The sequence below is a fragment of the Paroedura picta genome, chromosome 8, assembly GCF_049243985.1.
Source record: "Paroedura picta isolate Pp20150507F chromosome 8, Ppicta_v3.0, whole genome shotgun sequence".
Lineage (NCBI taxonomy): Eukaryota > Metazoa > Chordata > Lepidosauria > Squamata > Gekkonidae > Paroedura > Paroedura picta.
The window spans coordinates 73672199-73699434 of record NC_135376.1 but is presented as its reverse complement, the minus strand read 5'-3'; the positions used below and the strand labels follow the sequence as shown (position 1 = coordinate 73699434).

Genomic DNA, 27236 nt, shown 5'->3' with positions numbered 1-27236 from the left:
ATTATGCCACTTAGCTTATTAGCAAACGAGTACCCTGCACAGCCAAAACTGTGACTCCCGCTGTCACTTCCCAGGCTGATACCTTGAAAAGATATTCCCTTGAAGGGCAATTAGTGGAAGTCAATTAGAGCAACATGAGAAACCAGCATGGAGGAGCTCTGCTGCGTGTGGTAGGGAAGAAAGAACTGCTGAGTGCTACACCCTTAGGAGGCAGGCTTCAATACCGGTCATTATCGGCAGCTTTTGCGATTCTTTTTCTTTTGTCACGTTTTGCCTTTTCTCATGCAGTTGCTTTCAAAACCTCAAGGAAATACTTCGAGGGTTCTTGACAATGAAAGCTCATTTTGTTTCCTGAATAGCTGCCTGGGCGCTGTGGTTAGTTGGCTAACAGTGAACACATTGAAACCAAACTCAGAAAAGCCAGAGGCAATGCTGAGTAGGAAGGTGGTAGTCCTGAAGTACAGGGGTCTCTTCATTTTGGATGGAGAAACACGGAATATCGTAAACCCAGAGTCCCCCAACCTGAAGCCTGTGGGATGTATGCAGCCCCCGAGATCTTTCTGAGCAGCCCTCCAACCTGCTTGTCTGCTGATACCACCCTCAGGGCATTTCCCCTCAGACTCATACTAAAGAATAAGTGTTGTGTGTGTGTGCGCGTGTGAAAAACAGTAGGGTGCCTATTACATCACAACCAGACCTTACAGAAAATCAACTAGGGGATCCCTCACTTGTCGTTGGATGTAAAACACGGGAAAGCCCCAAGGTAAGTGTGATTACTTAGGTGATTGACCCTGGAAGGGAGGGGAAAGTGGCAAATGAGACCCTCTCCCAAACTCCTCCCAAATTACCCCTTGACAACTATGACTGGGCTTGCTGTCGGATTACAGAATGTCCAGAGGAGCAATGAGCATGCAGATAGAAAGGAAGAAGGACTGTGAATGGATGTCTTCCAAAGGCAGAACAACAGCCACAATTTTTTATAAAGGGAGTGTACTCAGAAAGACCCAATGTGGTTGGGGGGGGGATCACAAAAGGAGATCCCAAACTGATTGCACTGTGATGTGGCAAAAGCAGTGATGTATGACTGGCTTCAAAGTGTGTCAATGGGGCACGAGCAGAGGAAATAGGGTAGAAATGAGAAAAGTACAGAAAATGAAAACTTGACTGGTAAAGGTGACACTTTAAGGTAGTCCCATGTGTGATCTGGTGGAAAGAAGAGGGAAAACCATGGAAGCCAAGATACTGATTTGGCTACCCAGCCACAGCCAACCCAGATACCAGAAAAAAGATGCTGGGTTTGGAGCCACAGCCCCCCACCACACAGGCACCCAAGTGAAGGTCAATCTTGAGGTAGAACCACACCTCAGATTCAGAATATTGGGAAATAGATTTGTCCCACTCCTATTGTGTTTGAGATTATTTTATCTGCTTAAATGCTGAAAGCCAATAAGCTGATTTGGCTGACCAGCAACCAGACTAGATGCAATGCAATAGGCGAAACCACAGCCAGAGAGGGACCCATCCCTGCACATGCACACGCCCCCGAAATGAAGGGAAACCCCGTAATAAAGTGTTTCCCCAAAGAAAAGTAAAGTAGAAATCTGGATTTGTGGGAGATCCTTCACCCCACTTTAAGAGAGAAAATTAGGAGTTGCCAGAAGCAGTTAAAAAGAAAACCATTAAAGAACATCATGTTGGGGAATTGTTTTCCCCTGTTCCCTGACAGAATACGTCAAAAACAACAACAGTAACAACACAAAAGACGTCTGACTGCAGCCTTTGGAAGTCTAGCAAGTCTCCAATCAAAAGCCAATTGAGCTCCAAATGGGGGTGGAGTTTTTAATGCCAGCCAGAAATGAGCAGCCAAAGACCCACAAGTAAGGCTGAAGGTGTCCCTGCTCTCTGGAACCACTGTATCTATCCCACAAACTTCTCTCCCTCCAAATACCTATGCACCTTTCTCTCTCTCTCTGCCACCCAGTCCCACCAAATGAATGCAATCCTTTCTCACATGGCCTCAGGGACTATATATACCAAGGCATTTCCATTGAAACTAAGGGGAGCACTACTTCTTGACTAATGAGGATGCCAATCAAGTAAAATGGGTAATCATTGGAGTCGCCATGGAAATCAAAGGACAACCCTCCCAAACACCATCTATGCCATAAGAGAGATTTTTGCATCCTTCACATGCTCGACGTGTGTGCGCCGAGGGAGGAAACTCCGCCCCTGAAAAAGCCCATAAATGCACAGAGAGGGGTACAACCCGTATATGGTCATTCGTGGTTGTCAGGGGCATGGCCATAGGAGTCCCGTTTGCAAGCCATGAACCACCTACTTTTGTGGGTTTGAGAAGGCCTGTGGGTTGGATCATGCACCTTAGTTGCCCCTCAAGCTCAGTTCGGAAATGCTAGCTGGTGCAGAAGGCTGCAGCTCGACTATCCGTGGAGCAAGCATATTAGTCCTTTTTTGCCAAAGCTCCATTGGGTGGCCATTTGTTACCGGGCTCCGTTTAAGATATTGGCTTTCACATACAACACCCTTCATGGCCATGATCCCTCTTGTCTGCAGGACCCCTCTTCCCCTATGTTCCACCATGACAGCTTCACTCATATTGGCAGGTATTGTGCAACTGCCAACCAGCAATTGGGCTAGGCAATTGTAAGCCACTTTGAGACGCCTTTGAGACTGATTGTCTTATCAAAGGACCATTTGTGAAATAAATTAGTCTGAGCTCTGACCCAAAAACAGCTCTTTCAAATAAAGCTGAAATCCACTGACCCGCTGATTTACAACCACTTATATCCTATTCCTCAGCCCGCAAACAGGTCCCCACAGAAAAACAAACAATTATAATCATAATAGAACGTAACCAATATTAAACAGCAGAGAAAATCACTAAAATTCATTCACTAAGCAAACATTAAAACCAAAAATTCCTTGTCCAAATAACCAATCCAATAGGACTGTAATTGTGTTTACAGGAATACAGGGCACAGCCCTGGATGTTGGATAAAAAAGGGGGACAATATGCATGGGTCCCACTTATACATGCAATACCCCATCCAGGCTGGACTCAGTATTCCCTAGACCCCATCCAGGTTGGGCTTGAATGTGGGCTCCAATAACGCTCCAGTGCTGTAGAACAGGGGTAGTCAACCTGTGGTCCTCCAGATGTCCATGGACTACAATTCCCATGAGAATTCATGGGAATTGTAGTCCATGAACATCTGGAGGACCACAGGTTGACTACTCTGCTGTAGAACACACACAAATCTCCTAACACAGATAAATGCTACAGCTTTATCAACTACACCCCAGAGAAGCTATGGATACAATAGAGGTACCATGCCACATTTAAACTATTTAGATATGTTCACAATTTGTGCCTCTCGAGAATATTTGATTCTGGCTGCTTATTGCAAAAATTATGAAAGTCATTTCTCATTTCACAGAAAAGACTGAACCATAATGCATACTTGTAAAACTTTCTATTAAGACCACTCAGGCAGAAGAATGTCTTAAGTGGCAATTATAGCAGCCCTTATCATTGATTTGCCAGAATGTGGATTATTTTTACTTTTTTTTTGAGAAGCGAGAACATATTCCCAAGTGAGAGGATTGGTGCATCCAGCCAATATACTGGTAGGACTAGTGTGTGTACTCTGTGCATGCTGCCTGAAACAGTAGCCAGTGTTTTAAATCTGCTATTTTCTTTTACATGCTAGAGCTCTACTTTGATAGAGCTCTACTTTGCTTGATTAGCCATGTGAAAGATATTTAAAGATGTCCCTGCTCTGTGGGTTCCTGGCCCTAAGGAAGTACATTCAGCCTCAACTAGGGCCGGGGCCTTTTCAGTCCTGGCCCCTACCTGATGGAATGAGCTCCTGAGGGCCCTGATGGAGCTATCACAATTCTACAGGGCCTGCAAAATGGAGTTGTTCTGCCAGTTCCTGGGTTGAGGCCAGAGCCAAGATCAAAATGGCCCCTCCTCAGGCTGGGCATTAAATCTCTGCACCCCACCTCTAGGTTAGTCTGCTCAGGAGGCAGGGGGGTATTTTGGCTGCTAATCTTGAAGGACTGAAGGATCTTGAAGGATTTTTTGGAGGGCTTATTGGGGTTTTATTGATTTATGAAATTTTCTAATTTTAAGCTGCCACGAGTCTCATGAGAGTGGTGGGATCCAAATCTATAAATAAGTAAGTAAAATACGAATATGAAATAACACTGGATGGAAGTGATTATCCAATACCCTTTCTTTCCCATGTGTAGTGAACCTGTGGACCGAAGGATCCATCTGTTGATGTCACTATCCAACAATTTTGGAACTTGGAATTCTTGCCTTCTGGTTTTGTGGGGTGGAGATGCAGAAAAATCCTTGTTGATGCCTTGGGCTAACAGAGAGCAAGCTGGGCCCATCTGCTCCTTCCCACTCAATGCTAGGTCCCTTTTTCTCCCCAACAAGCAATGGAAACTCCTGTAGTTGCAGCAACCGGCCCAGGCCTGGACAACCTCTGGCCCAGCAAGCCAAGTGCAAACCATCACGACTGTTTTATAGCCTGTGAGACAATTAATTTGTTTTTACTGTCACTGTCCTACAAAATGCTATCTAATAGGCTTTCTGCCTCTGGGAAGAAGTGTGATTATAAAAAAAATACATCAGTAGCCGAAGGATGATTCTTTTATTTTTACCCTTTTAATGAGTTTTCTTTTATGTCTTCAAAGCACAAATACGTACAACATGCATCTTTATTGAAAATGTAGCATGCTGACAAGAACACTAATAATTGAAAGATGGAAGGACTTACTTTGCTTTTGCTTCAGCATCCTCGTATGCTTTATTGGACACATCATCCAGGCCCCCAATCAAATGCTTGAACGAGCTGTAAAATAAAAGCATGAATTTTTTTTTTAAAAAAGAGATCTCTTGCAGAAATAATTAAAGGCCAACGAAAATTCTTAATAAGCAACTGGAGGAGTTGTGCCTCGGTGGGAGAACATCCGCCTGGAATGTGCCAGGTTCAGTCTCTGGCATCCACAATTAAAAGGATCAGGCCAAGTTGCTGAGTGTACACAATAATGATCTTGATGAACCAATGGTGTGACTATAAGGCAGTTCCATGCATGTTTGTGTGCTTCCATAAATTCTGCAGGGAAGGGAATGTCATAAAGAACCAGTAACTACCTTCTATATACTTGCTTACAAATCAATGGAAGATAGCAATGATTAAATTAAGAGCTATGCAAAAGGTGTTTTGCTTACCAAGCTGGTTTTAAGGACAGCTCTTAAGACAGAACTGAGCTTCCTTTGGAAGTGAGGAATACATGAGCTCAGGCCATTGTTTCTACTGTCTTGATAACAGTGGCTCTTAGACCATCTTCTTTGGTAACTCATATTCACTTGCCTATGAAGGAAACTCTGAATATTGGCTATCAAACCTGTGCCCACTGTAAAAGGACTTAAGGACTGTTCCAGAAGAAACAGTCAGTTCATATATATCAATACACTTTTATCTCAACCATCCACAAAGGATATCTTTATCCCCTTATCCCCTGTTAAGTTATACAAGTGAGAGGTCCAAGATCCCTTAGTGAATTTTGTGTCCAAATAGAGATTTGAACCTGGGCCTCTCAGATCCTACATGGAGACAATAAGCACTACACCATGCATGACACGTTCAAGGCCTGTGGAGAGCTAGGGTTGCCAGCCTCCAGGTGGTGGCTGGAAATTTTTGGGGATTATAATGGATCTCCAGGCAACAGAGATCAATCCACGTGAAGAAAATGTTTACTTTGGAAGATGGACCCTATGCCATTATACCCCAATTAAGTCCCTCCCCTTCCCAAACCCCACCCTCTTCAGACTCCAACCCCCAAATATCCAGGAATTTCCCACCCTGAAGTTGGCAACTCTAGATAGAGCACTCCCAACTCTCCCTTGTAGCTACACAATACAAGGAAAGGTCAGTCGTGCTAGGAAAGCTGCCACTGCTGGTCTTTTTAAGGAGGAACCCCTGGGAGATGCTGAGGAGCAGTTTCCTAGACTGAATACCCATTTGCTATAATATCAAAACATGACTGGTGGAACGACAGTGAACACATAACTCAGACAACAATAATAACCTGTCTAGATCTGTCATCGCTTTCCCTAGAGAAATCCAGGAAGTGTTTTGTACACAAAGAAATCTCACTTGTCACAGTTACTGTTCCTGGAGTTTGAAGAACATAGCATCATGATCAGTAAATACACATAGGTATGTAATGTGCATGCCCTCAGCACCCCTGATGATACCCATTCTGTCCCAGTGGTGGAATTGTATTGTTCAATTGGTTTCTGGAAATAGCTAACTTCCTATTACTGCCCAATTCTTCTCTCAATTCTCCCTAAGAGTTCTCACCTTGATATCAGTTTTGCGGTTTTGCATTCCCTTCTCACTCCTCATCAAGAGGAAGCAACAAATTTAGTGGGTTGTACCCATATTTATGAGCCTCTTGTGGCGCAGGGTGGTAAGGCAGCTGACGTGTTGTCTGAAGCTCTGACCATGAAGCTGGGAGTTCGAGCCCAGCAGCCGGGTCAAGGTTGACTCAGCCTTCCATCCTTCTGAGGTCAGTAAAATGAGTACCCAGCTTGCTGGGGGGTAAAACGGTAATGACTGGGGAAGGCACTGGAAGGCCACCCTGTATTGAGTCTGCCATGAAAACGCTAGAGGGCGTCACCCCAAGGACTCCGTGCTTGCACAAGGGATACCTTTACCTTTACCCATATTCATATGAACGTAGCATCTCTCTATCTGATCAGTCCTAAGGAAGAATAGTGGCTGTGAACCACATTCCAGAAATATCTCATGGCACAAAGCGGTTCACCCTTTACTGCGCCCTGATGGGGAAGACAGAGAGGCATATGCTCATGAGTGTGAGACTCACAGTGGTCGACAACTCTGTCTGGAATATCTCTAAGAAGGCCAGTCTTTCCCCAAAGCCAGTACAAAAGCTCCTTTCCTTCTTAAAATCAGCACGGACCTGCATGATTGTAGGAAGGATTGAAGAAAATAGCAAACAAAGGCCAAATTTGCTTTTGGAGAACTAATCCATGGTGACAGGATTCCGTGGAATAGAGATACAGAAATGCCTCCTGCGCCAGGTGAAGCAAAAATGATCAGGTTAAAAACAGTACAGTACGAAGAACATTGCCATGGACGGGATAGCTTGGATGATTGCTTGTGAAAGCCTACTGCAAAGCAGGGACAAGATATTAGATTATTTTTCCCTCTGGAGGCTTCTGCCTCATTTACTCCTCAAAGCAAATAATGGATAAGACTTTTGACATAATCAGAGGAGCTCATCTGGTATCATGGAGACCTTGCTCTAAGAATCCCAGTACGCTGCTGAGACAAGCAAAAGATGATCGCTAAAACGCTAACAGGATCAAATGTTATTTCTCATGGTTTTAATGAGTGAGACAGAGTGGGGTTCTCCCTGACTAAAACAGTATTTTGGTTGTAGTTCTGCACATTCAAAGCATCTCCTAGGGCTGAGTTCTGAGATATTACACCAACATGGCGGCCTCTAATCTGGAGAACTGGGTTTCATTCCCCATTCCTCCACATGCAGCCAGCTGGGTGACCTTGGGCAAGTCATAGTTAGTTTAGAGCTGTTCTTGCAGAGCAGTTCTCTTAGAGTTCTCTCAGCCTCATCTACCTCACAGGGTGTCCATTGTGGAGAGAGGAAGGGAACAGTATTTGTAAGATGCTTTGGGACTCCTTTGGGGGGGTGAAAAGTAGAGTATAAAAAGTCAGCACTTCTTTGGCTCTTGAATGTGTATGTCTATCCTCAAACTTGGAAGAACTGTCACTCAAACTGCAAACAGGGGCCTAGCCACTGGGCATTATGGGATGCACAACAGTGAGGAGGCATAGAAATTACTGCAGACAGCTATCCAATAGGACTGACTGCTCATGTGTGCAATGTAACATTGGACTCTTATGGAAGATGCCTTATACTGTGTCACTGGTTTACCCACAACTGTCTGCTTGGAATGGCAGGAGCACCCCAAGATCTTTGCCTGAAACCCTTTAAAGAGAGCTGCTGGAGATTCAAACCAGGACCATCTGCATGTAAAGCACATGTTACACTGTGGCACTTCTCCCAGGATTATTCTCCCATGGATTTAGAAACCACATTTTTTAACAGATGGGAACATGAGAGTCCTGTTCAGATATTACAGTGCGAAGGAAAGCAGACCACTCATGGGGCAGTTATATCCACAGGTGAGCCAGCTGCTGTTACGCTATTTCAGTTTTATGTATTTTGATAATACTATGCAAAACTACTTTGAATACTGATTTTTTTTAAATAAAGGGGGGGGGACCACAATAACATTCTGTACCAGCTTTACCATAAGGAAGGCCGAGCGTCAAAGAATTGAGGCTTTTGAACCCTGGTGCTGGAAAAGACTCTTGCGAGTCCCTTGGACTGCAAGGCGAACAAACCGGTCAGTCCTAACAACAACTAACAACAACATCCAGCTTTACATTAATTTTATTTCTAAACACCACTGAATCATTCAATCTGACAGCTATGGGTCCAGTGTGTCGCTGAGTGGACAAAGACAGCTGATCTACGTGAGTCCGAACATGACTTCTTTAGAGAAGTAAGGACTCCAGGAAATACATTACAATGTATCATTGAGTACTGGAGCCAGATGGGACATTACTATGTCCTTTATGTACTTTACTAACTGCGAGCTGCTAAGTACAAAAGAATCCCAGAAAGTTCTTCCACCGTATCATTTCCTTTATGTAATCTCCTTAGAACATTAAATTCTTTCTCAGAAATCAATAAAAAGGATGCAAGTGACAAGGCTGAAGAAAGAAAAACAAGACAACAAGATTCTTCGAGGGTATCGAGTATAAATTGTCTAAGATAACACACCATTCTAGCAATCAGTGCCTTGTAAAAGAAAAGGGTGAAACATAAAGGACTTGTTTCTCCATGTGATTTATTAATGTTGCTTTCTGCGATCGCTTTCAGTACAGGCATGCAGGGAAGGGAAGCTCTAAGAGGAATTTCTAAAGGGAAGTTGTAGTATTTTGGGCTTGTACCTGCTGCAGAGCATGAGAATTCCAGTCCATGCTGGGAGGAAGGGGGTGTGCAATGTCATACTCTTCCTCTGGGGTTCAAGCAATGGACACCTGGATCCAACAACCAATGCATGGCTGCTGGAAGCAGGTGATGAGTTACTCCTGATAAAAGCAGAGGCAAAATCATCCTTACAGCATGCTCTCTCTCCATGATAAAGCTCTGGAGTGGCCGCCAACTGCTTTAATCCAGAACCTTATTGCTAACTAAGGAAGAGTAACCTGCTTGCCAATGCTAGGCCTGTATGCAGACAAGTGGCCTTTCTTTGGGGGCAGTTAAGGTTGCCACCACCAGAAGGCTGAATGGGGTAGAAACACAACATAACAGCATCCCCACAGTCTTGTGACATCAATTCTGGTAACCAGAAGTGACGTCACTGTGTCACTGGGCATTTAACCATTACCTGAAATCCTATGGTCCTCCCATTTTACCATTTAGTTTTGAGTGAATGCTAGAGCGTCCTGCGGTGTGGCAATATCATCTCCAGTTATGCAGCTGAAAATGATGCTATGACATTATGGGATGCTGTCTGGGCCCCTATGGGATGCCAATCTGGTCTCCACATCCCCCCTCCCTCCCCAGCCATTCCCCAAAGTGAAGGCAGGCAACAAGGAGGTGGAATTTTCCCCATCCTCACCTGGCATATGCCTACTGTAGGTGAGGTAGGATGGGCTCAAATTACTGCATGGGGCACAGCTTCCCTACCAGGGCAATACAAGAGTGCACTGACCCTTGTGGCTATATTCAGTTTTCAGAAGCATGGCACACTCACTGCTTGGAGCATTTCCTTCACTGACAGTGCAGTCCTATGTAGTTACTACAGCCCGAGTCCACTGACATTAGTGGGCTGAGCATGGAGTACATTTGTACAGGATGTCACGGTAAACAGTGCTATCTTAAGCAGAGCTATAGCCTTCTATTGTTATTACAGTCCGCAGACTTAGAACAGTGCAACTCTGCTTAGGATGGCACTATCAAAGATTGATTCAAATGGGTAGCTGTGTTGGTCTGAAGCAGCACAATAAAATCAGAGTCCAGTAGCACCTTTAAGACCATCAAAGATTTATTCAAGGTAAACTCTTTTTTCAGTGGGGCCAACTGTAAGAATGGGCATGTGTGATACAAACCACTTTGTTAAAGTCAGTTACTTCCAATTTGTTAAAACAGCAGGAATATAAACAAATCAATGGGAGAAATTAAGAAATCACAGCACAAATTCCCTGTCCTCTTCCACGGACATAATATTTTAAGTCTGCCCAAGGTAATGAGATTTCTGAGGCTATATTTTGATTCATTAACATGAACCGTGTTAAACTAAAACTTGTTTTCAAACAGATCACCTAGAGGTAATTCTAAAATACATAGAATGATGTTTAAAGGCAGAGGAGCAACTTTGTGAATCCTGGCCACATTTCTATATCCATATAATTTGGATTATAGTTAAGTGATCAGTAAACCAGCTAGATAGCAAGCAAAGCTTTTACTGCATGGGTTCAAGATGATTAGCTTTTCCTCTGATGAGAAAGTCTTTTTTTTGGGGGGGGGATTTAAGGTATAGATTTAACATTAATAAAAGCATCACAAGACTAAACTATGACTCATTCGTGAAGCTTATCAACTCTGTCAACTACATGGAGACTAATCCTAACACTGAACACTGAAATCTGCCTTCCCTGCCAAAAGCTTTGGGAAAGATACCTTTTGCAGCCTAGCATTTGTGCCATGTGAGTGCCAAGTTTTATTCACCTGAAGTCCAAGAAATGGATGTATGAAAGGGAAACTGGGGAAAAGAAGTGATGAGTCTGTGCTAATTGCTGTTCATAGCACAGCCAAATGTTAGGAGGTACAAAAGAGCTGGAGGACTTAACTTCCGTAATGCATTTGGCAGGTAGTGGAGTCTGTAGCCTCCAGTGTAATACCCATTTCTAGAAGGCCAATTCATGCTGTACTTCTAGGTCACTACGAAAAATGTTGTAATTGCAGATTCTGTTTCTTTTCTACCCTTTTATTATGTTCTTTTGGGCTTCGGATAGCTCAGTGGGTAGCATAAGAAGGCCCAGGCCTAAACCCTGGTTGATTTATGCACAACAGGAAACCACACAAAAAGTCTGCAAAAAAAGACATTTGCTTTTTTGATTCTGCATGTAGCAGTGGTTTCGCCACGAAAAACCCATCAGAGTATTTTTTATTATGCAGGGCACTCACCCCTCATGGCATTTTCTGCATTGTTTCCTCACAGTATTGTAAACTTGCTTTGTTATGATTTTTTTCCTTTAAGTTGGTTCGAGGGACACTTTTTATGGCATGCATAAACTTTACTGTGTTTTCTGTTTCCTCCCCTGAACTGTCTTACACTAATGGCTGAATTGAAAGCCCATGAACTACGATTCCCATGAAGTTCTGCCAGCAGCATGTGTCGGTCAGGTGACATTGCTGCCAGCTGCAGCCAACCAATGAGCTCCTAGTGCGATGGATGAAGTACCCTCCCACTTGAGGAAAGCTCACTCAAATGCATAATCCTTTACTTCAGTCTACTACAATATGCAACCCCCCCCTCAAAACCACACGTTTTAAACACATTTTTAAAAGGAGGTGATTTTAAAAGTGGTGATTTTACAGCTTCAGTGATCTGATTTCTATGAAAAACTGTGAGTGCATAACCGCCCCCTGACTTATCCATAAACTCAGATATTGCCTATTGATCCCTGAAAGTATGACCAAGCCATGACTGCCATTTGGAAGGTCACCAGACACTCTTGCTATCCTCAGTGGGACATGCTTGTCAATAGAAGCAAAGCAAGCTTACCAAGGCCCAAGGCAGCTGATTTAATCTTCTGCTATATATTTTTATCCTGCTTTTCTCTCCAAAGCATCATACAATATTGTTCTCCCACACCCTGCATGTTATCCTCACAACAACCTTGTGAAGTAGTTTAGGCTGGTCGAAGGTCACTCAGCAAGCTTTCATGGAACAGTGAAGGTTTGAACCTGGGTTTCTACGATCCTAGTTCAACACTCGAACCACTACACATTGCTATGCTTTGCTCATCTCTTAACCTGATCCTAAAAGGTATCGCTGTGTACAAAGCCATATTTGTGATTCAATTCAGCTTGGTTAAGAATGGTAGCCTCTAATCGGAGAACTGGGTTTGATTCCCTACTCTTCTACATGCAGCCATCTGGGTGATCTTAGGCCAGTCACAGTTCCTCTCAGAGATCTCTCAGCCTCACCTACCACACAAGGTATCTTGTTGTGGGGAGAGGAAGGGTAGGTGACTGTAAGACCTCTAAAGTAATCTATGATGGACCACACAAAATCTATTCAAGATACCCTGCTGCATGCCTGGTAAAAGGCTGTTCCAAGTCAGATCAGGACCCTGTGGGACTTAAAACAGTACCACAGAGCCTGCAAAACAGAACTGTTCCACCAGGTTGAGGCCTAAAAATATTACCATTAAGCTGGCCTCCCAACATAAACAACAAACATCTATATAGCCGCTCAGTTATCAACATTCAAAGCACTTTACCACCCCCTCCCTCGTGTCAGAGAGAAGATGGGAAGTTCCTTTGAGTATGTAAATGAAAATGGAAATTAAATTATTTTATAATATTTTAATTAACATTTTATTATGTATTGTAAGCTGCCCTGAGCCCTTGAGGAACGAACAACGAACAAACAAACAAGCTGCTGATTCTTTCAGGTAGTAAAATGTGGGGTACAAAAAAACCAAACAAAACCCAGCTTCTTCAGACCTGTATTTAGGTGGGTCTGTTGTGGGATACAAGCAGTCTAACGCTATGTTACATTTGCTTCACATAAGAGTGGTTTCCCATAAACTGGAAGAAAGTGGGTGAGCAAAGATAAAACAACCACTCCCTCATCGTATGTCTGAGGAGGTTTGCTTGTATTGACTCTAAGAGGCCAAACTGACCCTCACAAGCAGTCATGGAACATGCCAATTCCATTTTCAGGAAACCTGGAGATTGTTGAAATATGTAAGATCTTCACTGTTCATGATTCAAAAGCATATGAAGAATATCCTGTAGGGGGCATCAGAAACTATGGGTATTCAGCATAGTTAGGTTAGGAACTGCACTCATATTTTTCAAATAGTATTCTCATGTGTCCTGATTGGTTCATCTGGAGACTTTCTGTTCCTTTGAACACACTTCCTCTCTGCTTGCCTCCAGCAACAGTCTTTCTCTCCTTTTTCTATACAAAGTTTATTTCTCTTCCTAATAAAACTACTTTAATGCAGCTTGATGCTCTGCCCTCTTTATATATTTAAACTCTGCCAAAAGAGATTTAGGGATGGTGCCAGGGGAAGGACGGATGTGATGCCAGAGACTTCACCCTCTATAGCTACTATTGCCTCCAGGAGAAATGGTGTTGGTAGTTTAGAAATCAGTTGTCATTCCAGGAGAACTCCAGGCATCACCTAGAAGTGGGTCATCCTAACTCTACCAGATTTTCACCTACATTTCTGCATTTCTTTGTGCTGAAATGCGAATTGTTTCTAAAAACTCTCTTAAATACACTAAATGACGGTATGGTTTTGTACAGCAGGGCTGTCAAGCAAGCAGCAGAAAATAGCAAGCCTGGTGGGCAGGGAGAATGGGGCTACTGAGCTCATTGCCAAAATTTGAGGGTCAAGACCTTCTCACTATGGACCAGGTACTAGCTGCTGCAGGAAAAGGGTGATAGAAGCAGCCTGGAGTACACTGGTCTTGTTGCACTCAGATTCTGACCTTAGGAATCGAGCTGGCTGTGAGGCCCGCTGTTCTTCTAGCATCCTTTCTCACTTTTGGATTTGAAACAACAAACATATTTACACAATGCAACAGTATATTTCTGGTGCCCTGCTCCGAAGGAAACCAACCCTGAAAATGTGGATCGAAACATCCCACTGCTTGGGGGAAGAGCTGCTAAAGAATTCCATTATTTTGATGCACCGTCCTGCAGAGTCAAATAAATTTGTGTGATGATACCACAGTAAGTTGCAAAGAGGCAGGAAGAACTGCGATACTATAAATGAGTTTGCTGTAAAATGAAAGGAGGCTCTATTCTTGCTCAAGTACAAAAGGGAGAGAGAGAGAGAGAGAGAGAGAGAGAGAAATTAAGAATTCAAATAGGATTTTTGGCTTAATCCATTACTACATATGTGCCCATGTTAATGTGAGTATCCTTTACTTGTCTGTTCGCAGAACAGCTTTTGCTCTTTCAATTCTCCACCAATGTACGTGCATGTCAATTAGACTGGTATAGACATCTTCAAGTCTGAAACACTGGAAAGATGACAAATTTAACTGTACGGGCTGGAACACTCCAAGACATACACTTTCCCCCTCAGAGTATTGTGCTGCCCCAGGCATGTAACCTTGGCTCAGCGTTCAATTATCTTCTAGCTTCATATTTTTCATATTCCATATTTTCCATCCCTTTGCAAGTAATTAGCAGTGAATATGCATCAAACAGTAACCACCACCTGAGAGTCAGAAGAGCTTTAAGAGCTCCCCTCATTCCAAAGGACTCTGTGTACTGTAGCTATGCAAGGACAGGTAGGGATACTGGACAATTTCAGATACTTTCCAACACTACAGTTTTCCGGAGTCTTTGGTAGGTGGAGGAACTGTGACAAGGAAACATGCGTAAAACAAATACGGGGTTTGTAACCAGAATGTGATATAGTACAGGAATGACCAACTGGAACTCGTTGGGCCAGTTGTGTACCCTGAACCATTCTTCCTAACCTTGGTAGCCCTGTCCCATATTCTGAAGTTAAAGAGAGATCCTACATTTTAATAGATTCAAATAAGTAGCCGTGTTGGTCTCAAGCAGCACAATAAAATCAGAGTCCAGTAGCACCTTTAAGACCAACAAAGATTTATTCAAGGTGTGAGCTTTCGAGTGCAAGCACTCTTCCTCAGACTGATTGGCTGGTTTGGCAGAGAATTATCATGCGGCTGTGTGTGGATGCTGTGACACAGTTTACTAATGTATCAGGAATAACTTTTGCTTATATATTCCTACTGTTATGATGGTCAGTTCTTTGAGGAAGAGTGCTTGCACTCGAAAACTCACACCTTGAATAAATCTTTGTTGATCTTAAAGATGCTACTGGACTCTGATTTTATTGTCCTAGATTTTAATGTTATAATTGCTTTAAAAAATCTGTCTGATGTAGATGTAGAAGATAATATTGCATTAGAACACTATACCTGAGCAGATGAGATCGACTCTCAGTGAAGTGACTGCTGCTAGAAGATGTTTAATTTATTAGCTGACCACTCCTGGCCCTGGATGCACAGCATGGAGAATAGCCCCAAGACAAGATTACTGAAGTTAGCTATCTCGGGTGTAACAAATGCTTCAAAGCAAAACCCTTGATTTCTTTTTCTATAATCACCCACTGTTGACGTAAACCTTTAAAGATTTTTTTGGTGGAATGATACACAGAAAAGAGCGAAATGAAGCCACATCTGAATCCTAAATCTACAGAGCTCATGTTGCAGAGATAAACATTTGTTAGGTATTCCAACAGTCAGTGAATTGAAGCATTCAGGGGGAAGAGACAATAAAAGTGACAGGAGTAAGTGCTATTGAAAGTAGAGGGGATAAATAAGCCAATAAAAAACCTGAGTCAGAACATCTGGCAAAGCAGTCTTGTAACGTTATAAAACTAGCTGGCATATCCATTAACACAATGATAGATACTCCCTTTGATTTGACAGGATGCCATGTAAAATGTAACATCTCTGACACCGAGTTTGTGCCATAAATTTGTCTGTGTTTGAGAAAATCCACTCAGACCATTAACCACCATGGTATTTTAGGTAGAAACAGACTGCTTTCTTCCCTTAAGAGTGGAAGAGATGAGAGAGTGGGGGAAATTGGGCCATGAACACCTACTTCTTCGGCCTCAGAACACTGAATTATGGATCAACCCTCACAGTTTTTCTCTGTCATGGAGAGCAGCATTATGTGTTATGAAGAAGAGAAGAACTGGTTTTTATACTCCATTTTTCTCTGTCCAAAGGAGTCTCAAAGCAACTTACAATCGCCTTCCCTTCCTTTCCCACAACAGACACCCTGTGAGGTACATGAGGCTGAGAGAACCCTGAGAGAAATTGCTCTGTGAGAACAGGACTGTCACTAGCCCGAAGCCACCTAGCTGGTTGCACGTGGAGGAGTGGGGAATCAAACTCGGCTTGCCAGTTTAGAAACTACCACTCTTACCCATTACACCAAGATGGTGAGCATCTGATCCTACTCCAATGTCTGAAAAAGAAATAGTACCAGGGGAATGAATGAATGAATGAATGAATGAATGTATGTATAAGTTCTGGATATGAAAATGGTTTGCACATTAAGACTAACTCAGGTTAATAAGATACTCACATCCTGGATGGAGAGGCCCAAACTAACATTCACATAGAATCATAGAATCATAGAACCATAGAGTTGGAAGGGGCCATATAGGCCATCTAGTCCAACCCCCTGCTCTACGCAATTAATTAATTGTGGGTAGCTCAATTAAACCATGAATTTGAATTATATCTGCACTGACAATGTTTAACATATTGTGACTGCTTGCAAATGAGACTCCACACACACACACACACACACATTTTGTCTTAATTTGCAACTCAACCATTAGGGTTCAGAGATGTGTCAGCAGAAGCAGCTTTCTTAAACTCTTGTTTTTCTCCTGTTCTTGTTTACTTGGAAAATGCCTTTTCCCCCTTTTCTTTTCCTTTCTTTCCTTGATTGCAACAGGTCTACCCATTACTTTAGCACAACAAATGCGGATTGCTGGAGATAACCCAATGACAGATAAACATTCTGGCTCAGTACTTTCACTTCTCAGAATGTATCACTGGTATTCTGTAAGCACTGATGAGACCTTTATGCTTTAAAAAGAAACCAAGTCAACAGGTTCATTTAAAACTAAAACAGAATGAATGCTAGGAACTGTTGATAGGTCCATCACTGTTACACATTGCCTGTTGCCCTGTGTGTGTTATGTCCTGCAAATCTTATGGCAACCCTATGAATTAATGACCTCCAAAGCATCCTGCCATTAAGAGCCTTGCAAACTGAAGGTCAATACTTCCTTTATTGAGTCAATCCATCTCAGGCTAGGTCTTCCCTTTTCCCCACTGCCTTTAATTTTGTTGTAGCATTAGTGTCTCTTACAGTAAGTCTTGGGTTCTCATAAAATAGCTTAGCTATTTTAGCTTCTAGGCAAAATTCAGGCTCAGTTTAAAATAGAAACCACTTGGTAACTGTGAAACTCACCTCCAATGCCACAAATTAAATGAATCAATTTTCTCCCTGTCAGCTTTTGCATTGTTCAACTTTCACATCCATACATAGTAATGGGCAATACCGTAGTATGAATTATTTTGATCTAAGTCTGTAGTGACACGTCTGTGCACTTAAGTATCTTGTCTAGTTCCTTTATGGCTGCCTTTCCAAGTCTCAGTCTTCTGATTTCTTGGTTGTAGTCCCCCTTTTGATTGATGATTGAGCCAAGGAACAGAAAGCCTTTCACCGTTTCAATTTCTTCTTGTGAACTTTATGTTCTGTAATTCCTCAGCAGCCATTACTTTTGTCTTCTGGATGTTCAGCTGTAATCCTGCTTTGGAACTTTCCATTTTAACCTCCATCAATAGTAATTTCAAATCTTCACTATTTTCCACCAGTATCAATGACATATCTCAAACTGTTAAAGTAACTTCCACCAATTTCCCTCCCCCCACACACACACACCATCTAAATCTAATCCAGTTTAAGTGCAATCTGTTCTTAACATAAGGTGGTTTCCATTCACCAAGCTTTGCACTATCATTCTTATCATTTAATTTCATAATACTGATTAACTATGGGCCTTTGTTACAAAACAGGTCCTTCTTTGCCACGGAAGAACCTTCAGCTGTAACTTTCAATTGCAGTGCAAAAGAAACCATGGTTTAATGGCAGTGCATCTGTTTGGCATGCCCAAGGTCCCAATGTCTTCAGTAAATTTCCAGCGGCTCAAATAAAAGGATCAGATGAGGTGAAAGACCTCATTACCTGAGACCCCAGACAGCTTCTACCAAAATCAGATGGTTTAAGTTTGGCAAAGACACAAGCAATTAAACCTTAATAGTCCCTCTGCTAGTTGTGTCTACAGCTTAACCAAAGTGTCTGTTAATGTCAACACAAAGATGTGATCCTGAGATCTGCTTGGCTAGCTCAGTAGCAGGAAAGCTTTGAACTCAGGGGTTTTGAATGCTATTTGAGAAACAAAATCAAAAGGGGAGCTTGGCAGAACATGAAAACATCCTCTAATCCTAAACTGGGTTCACTGGATCATAGTTATCTCTAAAATGTTTTTATTCAGGTTCTGGTTTCCGTTTGTTTGTATTATGTAGTTACTAGATCTTTTCAAGCTATTAAAATCACCAGTAGTATCACCAGTGCTTGGAACTGAGCAAAAGGTGCTGCTGTTGGTCCATCAAAGTGGGCATTGCCTACTCAGACCAGGGGCTGCTGGGCTATGCCTACTCAGGAAGGGGCATTTCACATCACCTCCAACCTGAGCTTCGTACTAGGAAATGTCAGACATTGAATATGCACACTCTGTATGCCAAGGAAACATACCAGCACAAAGCCACTGCCATTCTCCATACCCATACCCAATACTAATAATTTTTTTAAGACATTGGTCTTGTTCAGATTTTCTATTTGAAACTGCTTTAGCAGCATAAGATTCCTTGTTCTTGACAACCCTGGAAGGGTTTCCTGAATGGATGGGAGTTAATTAATTTTTAAATATATATTTAAATTAGTTAGATATTTATTGGGTGATATGATCATATAACGTCATATTGATGCCCCACCCCCCATGGCCAATAATGGGCCTAGAGTGGGTGGGAAGGGCATGTACACAACTATGCTTCCCAACCATATTCTGCACGATTGTGCCAGTTCTGGGGTTTCTCAATGATAAAAAAATGTTGCAAAAGGCTGAGCTAGAATATGCATCCCCCATGCTTATATTGGAATTAACAGCTCATTGCAATTTAGTAAAAGACATAATATAATTCTGTATTAAAAACAGATGGAAGAGAATGCCGTGAAACTAGAAAAATCTCTTTTCCCTCTTTTTTTCTTTACAAGGAAAGACAGCTATAGTGACTAACGTTCCTAATCAAATCCTTACTGTCAAAGTTATCCACAATACAGGTGTTGCCCAAAGTAACGGGGATGTAAATCACTCTTGGCAGGACTGCCCAAGCTGGGCTAAGCCTGCAATCCTAAACACTGTCATGTGGAAGAAAAGGTAGCTGAAGTCAATGTGACTTTCTTGGAATTAGGATTTTAGATGGAGCTGCAAGGTGTGGGGCTACAACCCTGCATCTGGTTGGGACATAATGCTCAGTGTTGACGTGGAAGTAACCTCTTCTGAAGTGGGAGATACCTGCGTTTTAAAAATAGACACGGAATGACTTTATTCTAGGGAAATGTGTCTGCTGTCAGGCCCCATTATAGACTCTGGAAGCTTGGCAAGTACAAGCTGTGCCCTGTGCAACTGTTCATATGAATACAAAACCGAAGCTTAAGCATTCATTTCTCATTCTCTCCTTTCAGAGGGCTCCCCATCCATTCATTCTTCATGATCTGATTTGCTTCACTCAACATAAGTCATGCTAATATGCATTATTGTGGCTGCATTCCTAATGACATCATTGGCCTGTTAATTTCTGTCAACCTTGGTTGCTTTGGAATTTATTGATAAAAATCACAAGGTCCTGCATTCCCTCAAGTGGTTCCAAAGGGCATTTTTCTTCTGGGGACGCCTACAGTTTCTCCCAATTTCCGCTCTTCCCCCCAAAAGCAGCCCAATGAAACATTTTGTTCCTAGAACATTTTGTTCCTAGAAATCAGTAAACAGCACAAGAAATAAAATTGAGGTCTACGGAAAGTAGGCAAAATTAGCAGAAATTAGTTCCACCTCTTCCTATAATGAAAGTGCTTTTAAGGCTTTGGAACTGCATGGCTGGATGACGGTCAATGTTTTTGTGAAGCGGATGATAGGAATGTCCACTGAAGCCCCTGAAGTTTCTCGTAACTCCTCACTGAAGCCCTACAAAGATATCCAAAATCCAAATCCCATCATAGTAGTCCCTGCCATAACCAAGCATGGCACCTTTTAGAACTGATAGTCCATTCCTAGAAAGATGTGGTTTGTATCTCCACCTCCTTGCAAAAATACTTAAGGACTCAGTTCACCTCCAGCGTTTCCTAGAGCAGTGATTCTCAACCTTCCTAATACTACGACCCTTTAATACAGTTCCTCATGTTGTGGTGACCCCCAACCATAAAATTATGCAAGTGTTCTTTCACAGAAATTAAACAGAAAGTGACCAATGGCGCGAAGAACCATTGTTCATGATTGTATATAAATTGTTTTCCCCCCCGGGGTTTTTCAGTTCAGTTCTGCCTCTTGTCCCACCATGCTGATCTCGCTCTTTTCCGCTGCTCCAGACAGACAAACACTCTATCTCGGGCACCTGCAGGAGGAGTGGCAACAGTGGAGGTGCTCACCTGGTCAAGCTGCTCACCCTGCTCCGACCCATGTGAAAGGGTCATTTGACCCCCAAAGGGGTCCCAACCTCCAGGTTGAGAAGCACTGTCCTAGAGCAGCATCTGAGTTGTATGAACTCAAGAACCCACCACTGATCAGGACAGTAAGATTAAATCAATGGAATTTAGAGGCTAAATTGCATAACATTACTTGTGGCCTTGACAGCATGCAAAGCTCACAGTTCAGAGATCCTGTTGTCATTGGCTTCCTCAGTCACTTCAGTAGAAAGACTGGGTACATCCCACTTTCCCCCCTGCTGACCTTTCCTTCCTTGGAAGTTACAGGAAAAAACTTTGTGAGCGTATTCAGTGACCACTCACAAGATTCTGTCCATGGCTTGAAGTCCATGAAGTAAGCAAGATATCAATGGTCAACAAGCCTGCATCCCTATATGAGCAGCTTGAATAATCTGACAGCGGCCAGATTGAAAGTGTTGATGTGAACTATTAACAGAGGCATGTACCTTTTTATATACAGAGCCTCATGGTTTTCTGATAATCTAAAGCAAGTTTCTCCACTTAGATTTCCATACATAATTAATTGAGAGGTAGAAACAGGTATGCCAACAACAAAATCAGATCCCCCAGGGTCACAATGTAACAAAGTACACATTCAGTTATAAATAGCATAAACACAGTCACACTCAATTGCACAACACCGCTGAAATTCTCTGGTATGCTGTGGATGAGCTGCAAGTCTTCAGAGCTCTGTTGGCACCTCTTGCTACTTTCAAGGGCACCATCAGCGGCAAAAGCAAAACATATTAAGCTGCTGCCACAAAAATCATAAATAATTACTTCATGATTAAAGGCTAATTTTTGGATTAATTCCACCCATTTATTTTAATTATGATTAAGCGCCAATGACAAAATGTTTGTACAGGATCGTTCAAATAAAATATGAGTAATCATTTAGCAGGTTTTCCTCAATGAATATCTGTTGAAAGTGTCTAATTGGGTTCATTAATTTCCATCTTCCCCTATGGATTGGACTAGCACAATGGTTGTTTCATGTAATATGGAACCTTTCTGGCAGGAGTGACTTAGATGACATTCTTAATGCCCCCCCCCCCCATCTCCTTCTGTTGGACATAACCCCAGTGTAATTTCAGTGGGTCATAAATTTAAAATAGACTACACATTTCTTTGGAGCTCAGACTTTCTTACCATTCAATAATACATAGTAACATTTCTTGTTAACAACTATTTGTCACTTTCCAACTCAAAAGGACATTCAAAATAACTAATCACATCTCACCTTTCTGGATCTCACTTTATACGTCATATTTTCTCACACTATAATAGAGCCAATTGTTCGTTAGTGCTTCGGCCCCATCCTTTTGTGTTAGTGTGTTTTTTAAAACCACAATTAAAATCAGTTATAAGAGTAGAAGGAAACATATTACATCCAAGGTGTTGGGATGCAGATGAACTCAACCCAGTGAAATCCCACAATAAATGCTCTGTGGGATGTAGGGGTCATTCTTGGTGGAGGAAAGCGTCCTCAAGTCACAGTTGACTTATGAAAACTCCATAAGGGGTATTCTCGGTAAAATGTCCTCAAGTCACAGCTGACATATGGCAACTCCATAGTGGTGGCTTGCCACTGCCTACCTCTGCATAGAAACCTGGACTTCCCTTGTGGTCCCCCATCTAAATACTGACCAAGGACAACCCTGCTTAGCTTCTGAGATCTAACAAAATCAAGCTAGCCTGGGCTATCCAGGGCAGGGCAAGGCTTACCCCTGCCTACCCAGATTTCAGTGTATCTTCAACTCTGCCCTTGCACCCAACTAGGAGTTGGTATTTACCAACATACACTCAGAGACCACAGCTTCAGAGCTAACAAAAGATAAATATGAGGCCCTTCTGTACAAGTTTTGTGGGGAGAAAGAAATTAGCCCTTGTAGTCTTACTTTGGTACACATGCCTATATCACACTGTTGACCTGACAGTGGATATAAAGAAGCGGTAGCCTTTCAGAAATGCTATTTGGAAACTGAAAATACCTTTAGGGGACTTAGAATAGAAAGAAAATAATGTATCAGGAGTCTGAGATTGCAAATAGAATTAGCATTACGGATAATTTCATGTTCTGCATCCTACAATTGTATCTCTGTATTATAATAAACCATAATTTTGATATCAACTGGAGTCTGTGGCAGAATAGTTCTGCTCTGGCCTTCTGGCCCTGTTCCATCTTGCCTTCCTGGTTTTCCTAACACTTAGAGGGGTTTTTCTCTCTTTTTCTGTCCAACTGCCGCCACCACTTGATCTTTGTAGGAATTGTCCACTGGGAGGGTCAGGACTCCGAGTTTCCCTTTTAAGCTATGAGGCCTTAGTTCTGTGTCTCCTGCTACCTGGAGTCTGGTTACAATAGGGGCAGCTTGTATACTACCTTATGCCAACTGACCTTCCTTCTCTTTTAAAAATAGCATGTCCAAGATGGTAGAGGTCTACATAATACAAGGAACCATTACCAGGATCAAAAGTTATAAAGTACTTATTTTAAAAAATTACAAGCATACTCTTAGCATAGCACCAGATCGAGCAAGGGATTCAAAAGGAAAAGGGTAAAATGCAGTTCCCCTGTCCTTCCCTCTATACATGTCCTATCAGATGTTAAGACTAAGGTGAGTGCCTTAGCTTAGAAAGTTCCCAGATGTTCTACAGAGTTTACATTACCTTGAAGTCTCTTTCAGGTGCATAGGCCAGCACATGGCAATGGCCTCCTCCTCCAGACCTCAGTTAAGAGTTCTGCTTAATTTGAGAGAATTAGCACCAAAAAGATCTTCCTCCCTGCTTCCAGGACTTTATATCATCTATCTTTTCCTCATCCACTGACCAGGTCATGCTGGGTCAAATAAGCTTTGCCTGAAGTCACCAGAAGTGTCTTCCTGAAGTCATTCTAGTACTTAACACATCCAAATCTCTGTTACCTGCTTGGGCGTGGGGAGCTTGACCATCCCATTTTCCCTTGCTAAACCAACTACTATATCTAAGGATGTTTGAGGCTTGAGTTGGGACAGCAACTGAACTGTCTCTCCCCCACCCCGACCTGTCCTCTGCCCAGAGAGAAAAAAATGTTTTAAAATGCAAAGTGAAGATTTTGCTCAGTTCAAACCTCTCCCTCCAAACAAAGGCATTTTATCATAAGCATTCCAAAATACATCTCACCATTAAACAGTGACTTAATTGAGGACCATCTAACCCCAATACAAATGTAAGAAGGTCAGCTCCTAATGGATAACTGAACCAGTAGCAGACTTTGTATCATATGCTAAAAAAAAGGAATACTTACTCTCTGTCGATGACAAGACATGTTACAGCTTCAGCAGAAATAACATTGGCTGTCCTGACATCTTCCCTGAAAGGACAATAACATATTTCAGACAAAATGTTCCGCTAATGGTCTCAACAGTGCCATAAAGATATTTAGAGTATTGACGCACCTTGCAAATGAGAATAATCTTTTAGCAATATATTTTATTTTAGAACATAGATGATAATGTGAACATGTTTTTTATCCTGTGGCTTTGCAGAAATGTTCTCAAAACAGCATTTACATATAAAGTTGTTTTCCTAACTACTAAGCTGCTCAGTCATTTAGATTCCCCCCACCTCAAATTAATTTTTCCTGATTATTGGTGTGTGTTATTTTGTGATTCATCTGGGAAGAAGCAAGCAACTTGTTTAGCACTCCCGGCTACATCAGAAGCGCACACACTTAGCTAAGTGCCAATAACAACATTTCCAAGCCTTTTTCAAATGAACATAGCAGATAACAAACAGGCTGGTGGGATGACCATGGTCTATGGGAAGACAGCAAATCTGTATACTGAGGTGAAGCTCTACTCTGTTCAGGGTTGAAATGGGCATGTGTTTTGAAGCATCAGAGTAGAATACAGGTACTGAACTGATCCTACTCACAACTGCAGACTGTCAAGAACATAGAATCCAGAAATACTACCAGAACTCATGGTGGGGAGGCTGTGGACCTCAACACATAAGTTGGTGCGCTGCATATGGTCTCTGTACTATTCCATGAAGCAGCAACCTTCTCGAAGTTAAGCAAATCTGAATCAGGTAAGTGCCATGATGGGAGAATGTTTAAGGACTACAAACATGTAGTTGGGAAATAACTGACGTTTAGAAGCATACTTTTAGCACAGCACCAGACTGAGCAAGGGATTCACCTATTATTCTATAAACAAGCTTGCTCCTCAAATCTTTTGCTCTTCATTACCCCCAAAGTACTTATCTAATTCACTTATTTACAGCTGGGTAAAACAGACTGCGGAGCTAAATGGGACAGATATGATTCAAATAAGGGGTTTGTTTGCGTGCATACAGCTGTTATTCTGAAAGTACTGCTCTCAGATGTGAGAACTATGCATTTAAAAAAAGAATGAAATAAGTGATCTACATACAGTTGGATTATCTGCAGAACTTTATACTAACATCAATCAAATGCTGCTTGAAATTAAATCTGCAGTATTTCTCTAAAGGTAACAGCCTAAGGTAAAGGTAAAGGTATCCCCTGTGCAAGCACCGAGTCATGTCTGACCCTTGGGGTGACGCCCTCTAGCGTTTTCATGGCAGACTCAATACGGGGTGGTTTGCCAGTGCCTTCCCCAGTCATCACCGTTTACCCCCCAGCAGGAAGCTGGGTACTCATAATATTGGTTGGGCACATGTTGCTGATAGACAGCTATAAAGGAGTGATTGGCATTGAAGGGTGTATCTGCTTACGACAGCACTTTGGAACTGTATTTTATATAATAACCTGGATAAACATCCCCCCAAATAAGTAAAAGATACCAGAGCTGGTTAGCTCTGCAAACCTCATTGCTATCTGAAGGCACAAGCATGGAGGCAGATATGACCATGCATTTTGCTCCCCATTTCACTAGTCCTCTTCCTTAACAGATAATGTCCTATCCTCTTCTAATCTTCTGGAGCTTTTCTTACACATGTTTGCTAGACCTCTGAGGGTTTCTGACTATGCCTCTCATGCAAAAGTGGAGAATGCAGACTGAATGCAGTCATCTTAAAGGAACTAAGCTGGAAAGAAGGTCTCTGAAGAAGAAGAGTTGGTTCTTATATGCCGCTTTTCCCTACCCGAAGGAGGCTCAAAGCAGCTTACGGTCCCCTTCCCATTCCACTCCCCACAACAGACACCCTGTGGGGTGGGTGAGGCTGAGAGAGCCCTGACATCACTGCTCGGTCAGAACAGTTTTATCAGTGCCGTGGCGAGCCCAAGGTCACCCGCTGGTTGCATGTGGGGGAGCGCAGAATCGAACCCGGCATGCCAGATTAGAAGTCCGCACTGCTAACCACTAACCAAACATAGTCTTATTTTAAAACCAGCAATACCCGATATCTGTTTTGATACCATATGGAAGCACTTTTAAAGCAGTTTGCAGAGGGCTATATATGAAGTTTCTTGCCACAAAACATCAAAACACGATGAATGCAGTATAAACTGTAGGGAAATCTCTTAGCAGTTCACAGGAGGCTGCTGGAATTCCAAGAAAACGCAGGAGACCCCTAGTATGGGACCGCAGGTTACTTCTCCCTTGGTGAGCCAGGGGTGAAGTCTCAGCAGAAGCAGAAGCAACCACCTGCGCTCCATCAAGCATCCCATATTGCACAGACAATGTACAGCTTACGTCCTTAGCTCACATGCATGAAAGAGCTCCTGTGATAAACTGGCTGCTTTCACAGGGTGATTTCCCCTGCATGGAATGCAGGAAGCTCCTGGATTAAGGAACATCCACATGATGTTGTGCTAGGTTGAACTCCTGGCATTTCCCCTTTAAAACAGAGGGGAAAGTCCTCCTGATTTTACTCCAGATTAGGGGAAAACTGTGGGGTGTCTGATGGGGAAACATCTGTTTAGACACTCCACCCATAGGGGCATAGCTAAGCGCCAAGTTCAAAATGGTATTGGGCAACTCACAGTTGGACACTTTAAAGGGCTTTTTGCACTTCTCTGCTGAACTGTGCTGAAGCACTACGGTGTGACTTAGCAGGAAAAGGGGAGATCTGGGGCCACTGGGATGAGGAGGGCACAATTTCTGTCATTTTTGCCCAGGTGCATGGAAGACATGAGGTTGAGCTTGAGCTGAGGGGGATGGCAGCAATGAGAGAACAGGGATGTGTGGACACCATTTGTGCCTGCTCCTTACCACCTGCTGCTGTGGCTGGGACACAGTTTTGTGTTACCCTCTGGAAGCAGCCTAAAAGGGACAGGGCCTTTGTAAAACTACAATTGTGTACAATACAATACAATGATAAATCAATGTAATTAAAAAAAAACTATTTTGTAGATATATAGAACCTAATTATTAAAATATGAAATATTCATGCCAGTTAGTCATAGCATGACAGGATGCACGTAGCATTAGGGTGCATGCTAAGCGACCCAAGGGAAATTATTCCCTGGTAGGATCGTGGTCTAGAC

General features: G+C 42.5%; 1 protein-coding gene across 5 annotated transcripts in view; it reads right to left on the bottom strand.

The window, feature by feature from the left end:
• The window catches only part of PRKG1 (protein kinase cGMP-dependent 1), an 850812-nt gene that overhangs the window by 101456 nt on the left and 722120 nt on the right, over positions 1 to 27236 (bottom strand). For all 5 annotated transcript variants that reach the window (XM_077350392.1, XM_077350391.1, XM_077350390.1 and 2 more), the window contains exons 8-9: positions 24072 to 24137; positions 4809 to 4883 (exon numbers count right to left, since the gene is read on the bottom strand). In XM_077350392.1, the coding sequence (XP_077206507.1) occupies positions 4809 to 4883; positions 24072 to 24137 (141 nt within the window). The remainder of the gene's footprint in view (positions 1 to 4808; positions 4884 to 24071; positions 24138 to 27236) is intronic.